Source organism: Sciurus vulgaris (genome assembly GCF_902686455.1).
Source record: "Sciurus vulgaris genome assembly, chromosome: 19".
Taxonomy (NCBI): Eukaryota; Metazoa; Chordata; class Mammalia; order Rodentia; family Sciuridae; genus Sciurus; species Sciurus vulgaris.
In genome coordinates this window covers 28,807,352-28,812,911 of record NC_136480.1, presented here as the reverse complement: position 1 = coordinate 28,812,911, position 5,560 = coordinate 28,807,352, and the positions used below count along the sequence as shown (strand labels likewise).

General features: G+C 37.1%; 1 protein-coding gene across 1 annotated transcript; it reads right to left on the bottom strand.

The window, feature by feature from the left end:
• Window positions 1-251: 251 nt before the first annotated feature.
• On the bottom strand, window positions 252-1,169 carry LOC306650218 (vomeronasal type-1 receptor 90-like; the record flags this gene model as incomplete). Its single annotated transcript, XM_079122066.1, has 1 exon — window positions 252-1,169. One exon carries the CDS (start codon window positions 1,167-1,169, stop codon window positions 252-254), a length of 918 nt encoding a protein of 305 aa, XP_078978192.1.
• Window positions 1,170-5,560: the final 4,391 nt, after the last annotated feature.

The window sequence follows — 5,560 nt, the reverse complement described above, 5'->3', positions numbered from 1 at the left end:
CCTTTCAGGGCTGCCTTTGAATCATCAATCAGATATAAAGCTCTTAGTTTATCTTGAAGCCATTTGGATAATAATCTTGGATGTATTTCTCAGTTACAGTTTTCAAAGTAATCATATAAAATACCCCACCTCATCTACTCATTGAACACAAAGTGCATATGCACCACTCCAAGATTAATTGTATCAAAGCTATTCAGTGGTGAATTCAGATAATTTATCCATCTTGCAAAGATTGAACATTTACTCCTCTTCTACCACAACCTTTTCATAATGTTAGCACTTTGTTTTTCAGTACAGATGAAAACCAAGGGACTGATTGTGACATAGGCATTGCACACCATCATCTGGATAAAACAACAAACAGGGTCATTGTTCCACAGAGTTCTAGAGGAGGAGAAAATGCAGTCCAAACTGTACATGAATACAAAGAAGACCATCAGCAGCAGGATGGTCCTGGTGGCCCTCTGTTCTGGGGAGGCTTTTGGAGAGAGGCTGGTGCTGTGAAGATGCTGGCACTGCCTCCTATGCCTGCACAAGAGGGTCATCATGTACCCACTTGAGAGCACCATGAGCCCTAAAAGAAAGACATCCCGAAACACACCCAGTATGGAAAATACATGCCTGAGCAAGTAACTCATGGGTAATATAGTGCAGGAATCACTGAGAAATATTAGGCTGTGTGAGGTCACATTGAAGTTTTCAACCACAGATATTGAGAAGTGAGTACTAAAGGACATATAAAAAATCCACAGGAAAACAAGGGAACTCAAGCTTTCAGGTGGGGATTTATGTATGAACTTTGCCAAACAGGAATTTCTGGGGCTGAGGGTGATGGCCTGGAGGACACTCAGCATACAAGTGGCACAAATGGAGAAGCCTCTCGAAAACTTGTACAAGTAGATCAGTGATTTACATGTGATGTCATCCCAAATCCCCTGCTGAGATGAAAAAGTGTCTGTAGCTATGTACCCCATGGTGAGCAGCATCAGCAGGTGAGTTAGAGCCAAGATATCAGTGATCATGTCAGTGTTCTTGAGCCTTCTGTCAAAGAGAAACTTTATGAGGCAGAACAGAAAAAGGATGGTGTTGGCCAAGATCCCGATTCCAACTTCAGAGTAAAAGGCATTTTTTATGTTAATAATGCAATGTAGTTTTTTGTATTTTCCCATCTTTGGGGGTAAGGAATCATGAAATACATATTTTAGAAGAAGAGTAAGGAAATTCATTATCATAAATATTGTTTCATCCAACTCAGTCAATAGCAGTCCATGAGGAAACCTTGTGGACCTGTCCCAATGCCCCTTTCCCACTCCAATACTCAAGGTTCCCTGGCACCCTTTGGAAGCCATCCCTCTCTCACTGATTTCCATCATTTCCCAATCATGGCAGGATTATACTTGATAAAAAGTACAAAATTCTCTACCATAAATTAAAAATTACCACATTGTATAGAAATTTTTCCCTGTTATGACCTTGCATTTTTCATGGTGAGGTCTTACTGCAAGAGTGATTTCTTGTTTTCATGCAGATCATTATCTTGATTGAATTCCACAAATATAGTAAGGACTGTGTACTTTTTGGTTAATTAAAATCATTGGGATTTCATTGGAAATAAAATCCTCCAAACAAAGAAAATCAGTGTCTTATACATTGCTTATTTACATTAGATTTGTGTTATCTTTATTCTGTTTTGTTCATGAACAGATGTACTTTTGTAAATGTATTCATAGAGAAAATGCTCAGAATTGCAATCTCTGATGTCAGATGGCTTGAATGTACCTATATGATCTTCCATGTAAAGGATAAGCATGCAACCTTGAGAAGCTCATGACCTGAGTTCTGGGTTCATGTCATCTACATAGTCAGGAGTCTCATTATGTATGTGCTGGAGACACAGTGGTTTAAACAGGATGAAGCATGTGTGCCAACATGGAAGTCTTCATAGAAAGAATGGTCACTATGGAATTGTTCTATTTTTCAAAATTGTGCAGATCCTTATTGATGTAATTTGGTAGAGTTCATAGAGTTCTCTTAGCATCTGGTCAACTCTATCCCTATTTTACAGAGGTTAACAATTACCAGAATAATAGGATCTGTTGGCAATTCCTATTCAGAGAAAAATAATGGAACTGTGGGACTATTTGAATTCACCTATACAGTTATATTTCTAAAATACTTTTTAATCAGGTCAGAATTTGGCCTTTGTAGAGCAATTTCAGTTATTAAATAACAGCAGGAATACACTTGGATTTTTTTATTTAAATATGTGAAATCACTTTGGTAAACAGAATTATAATTAAAATAATTTCAGGTTCACTCCATTTTAAAGGGTTAACTAAAGGATAAGTACCCAATCTAACCTTGAAGTGTTAATCTTCTAAGATGCCAGGTTTTCTTCCCTCCTTTCATAAAGCACTGGTATTTATCCAGACTCAAGATGTCCATGTATAAATTTGATACTGGATTCTGTTTCCTTATAATGTGAAGGCAACAAGGCCCCACATATTCTAGGTATGTTCTGTACAATGTAACTGTGACCCCACCCTACATTCTAGAAAACTTTGTATTAACTTACTGGCAGAATATTTTCCTGGACAATGTATGTATTTACTCATATATATAATAATTAAGATTTGATTTGTGTTTTCATGTATTGAACCATAATATCATCTGAAAAACAAAGTCTTAAGGTTTAAGTAGTTAAGGAGCATATAGATGTGAAAAATAGATAGTAGGGAAATCCCACTGATTTGGGAGGATGAGGCAGCAGGATCTCAACTTTAAGGCAAGCCTCCACAACTTAGCAGATCTCTAAGTAATATAGCAAGAACCTGACTCTAAATACAACTTCCAAAGGGTGAAGATGGGGTTCAGTGTATAAGCACCTCCAGATTCAATTCTTGGGTACTAAAATAATGATAATAACAACAACAACAAAGGAGCATAATTTGTTTTCTCATGGCCCACAGTTAAACCTCACTACTGCTTACATGGCATTCTGTCTGCTAAGGTAAAATGGACAAATGAGTTCTGGCAGCAAGCTCTTATTTTGTGGCACAGTTCTAGGTGGGAAACTATGAAGAACACTAGGGACAAACAGCTTGCACATCTGGGAGGACACAGCCATCACCAACCAGTACCATGCTCCATGCAGAGCCTTGGGAAATATACAAGCTCCAGGAATATGGAGGAGAAAAACCTGGAGAAGGTATCAGCAAACAAATGGCAAGTATTCCTGACAAATCTGCCTGAAAATAATCCATTTATTCTGTAAATTGAAAATCTAAGTGTAGCTCAGGGTTCACACTGGCAGTAAGACACTTAACAATAATTTAAAGCTTGTATTCAGAAATTTGAGAAGAAAGATTACTTTTCTTACATCAACAGGAATCTCCAAAGCAGCTTCATCACATACACTAAGCTTTCATTAATGGGAAACCCAAACCTACCTTCATCAGTATGTGTTTCCATGATCAACTGGATAATGACAGCAGTCAAGTCAAAATTGCTTTGGAAAGAAGAAAATGAGATAGTTTTATGTGGTTTTTCTGTAAATGCATGTGCATGAGAAGATGTACTTAAAAAAAATATCACTTGCGCACACAGACCTGAACAGTTGGAACACGTGAGTTCCAACTTCTCCAAGTGTTCTTGCTAACAAAATGCTTTTCAGAAACATTCATTATTATGGAATTGTGAAGGAAAATTTTCAAATGAATAAGAAAACAGAAAAACAGATTAATGGAGTTAAATATTCTTCCCGCTGAGCTATTGCAAATTATATTTCAGGGTCTTTTGGAACAAGGATAAGGTATCCACTGTCAGGTTCAGTTACTTTTATAATATTTTATGTGAAGATTTATCAGGATCACTGCATTCTCCCTTGAAATTTGGATTGGCAGTGCATATGCACTGGACTGAAAGCAAGAATTTCAATTTGTTATAAGTAGGACAAGAAAGATTTCATGAGAATCTAAAATAGATGCAGCAATGTGAGGTTACCCTTATTAGCTTCTGGTGTATGTCAAATTATTTTTTAATTCCTCAATATCAATAATAGTTTTGTTTTTTTCAGGAAGACAAGGGAAGCAACACAGTATTTTTAATAAAAGTGACAGGGAAACATGAGATAGCATAGAAAGCATACATAATTTGAATACTGCTATAGTTGTCTGATGAAAATTAAACAGAAATATGAAATAATTAACATTTCCCATGGAAAATACTGACTAATTTTCTGTCTCTAATTTAGTGGATGGCATAATTTTGGAAAACTTCCCTCATGGCCTTTTAAAGAGCACTGTTGTCTGGGCTGAGTAGAGTGGTTACAGCTGGATGTCTCTTCTCAAGCCATGAAAAACATAACTAAAGTCCCAGTTTGCCCCCTTCCATCCTAGAAGCCCCACACAGTCCCTCATTACATCTGTAGAACTGAGAGACACTTACCTGCTTGGATGAGGACGCTAGGTGAGCCTGAGAATAATCTGCAAGTTTTAAGGAAAGGGTGTTGTGAGCTCATCTCTCTACAACCTGTAATTTTAGTGTCTCTAGTAAGGTGACAAGATCCCACTAGTGAGCACAGGACTGTGGAGTCCCCAGTGGAACATTTCTTCTGCCCCTTGATTGGATTCTGTTCTCGATAATAGCCATCTGGGGAGAGTGGAGCTCAAAATTTCCTCCAAGTTCCCTTGACAAAGAAAGTTTGGGCCAATCATTTATACAGCACAACTTCTCATTTGATCTGAAGTTCAAATGATCTCATACCCATTTCACATGTTGTGATGCCTGAATTCTGGGACAAGAGTGTCCCATACCTCCTGTGGCTCTGAAGTTCCTCTGAATACAATGTCCTCATTTCCACTCCATTCTCATGTGGATCACCTTGTTTCCTGATGATAATACTCATGTACTCCATGATTTCCATTCTGAAAATTTCTGGATTCAAGTTCCGTATCACATGAAAGTGAACATTAAAATAATGGAAAAACAGAGGCAGATCTGGAGGCTTGGATGAGGTAATAGCAGGGAGATAGAACATACTTGAAGCTCAGGCAGAGTCTGAACTAGACTCCTCTCTGTGGGGAATCTGAGTGATGATCCTTCATCCTCATTAATGGAGAATTTTTAGATTTATGAGACTTGGTGCAATATGGAAGCCCATGAACTACAAGCCTTTGAGATGCAATGTTAGGTTATTTATTTGGTGATTCTATAGTCTTTTAATAAAGGAGCTTAGTGCAATGAACTTTCATCTTAAAACTGCCTTCATAGTGTTGTTGAAATTTTCACATGTTGTACCTATATTCTCATTTACATCTTAGTGTTTTTTAATTCATCCCTGATTTCTTCTGATATTCATTGGTCATTTAATAGTTTATTTCTTAGTCTCCAGGCTTTAGAGTAACTTCTATTTTTATTTTATTGTTGATTTCTAATTTCATTCCTCTATGGTCTGATACAATGCATGGTATTATCCCTATATTTTTGTACTTTCTAAAATTTACTTTGTAGCCTAAGATATATGCTCTATTTTAGAGAAGGATCTGTATGCTGCTAAGAA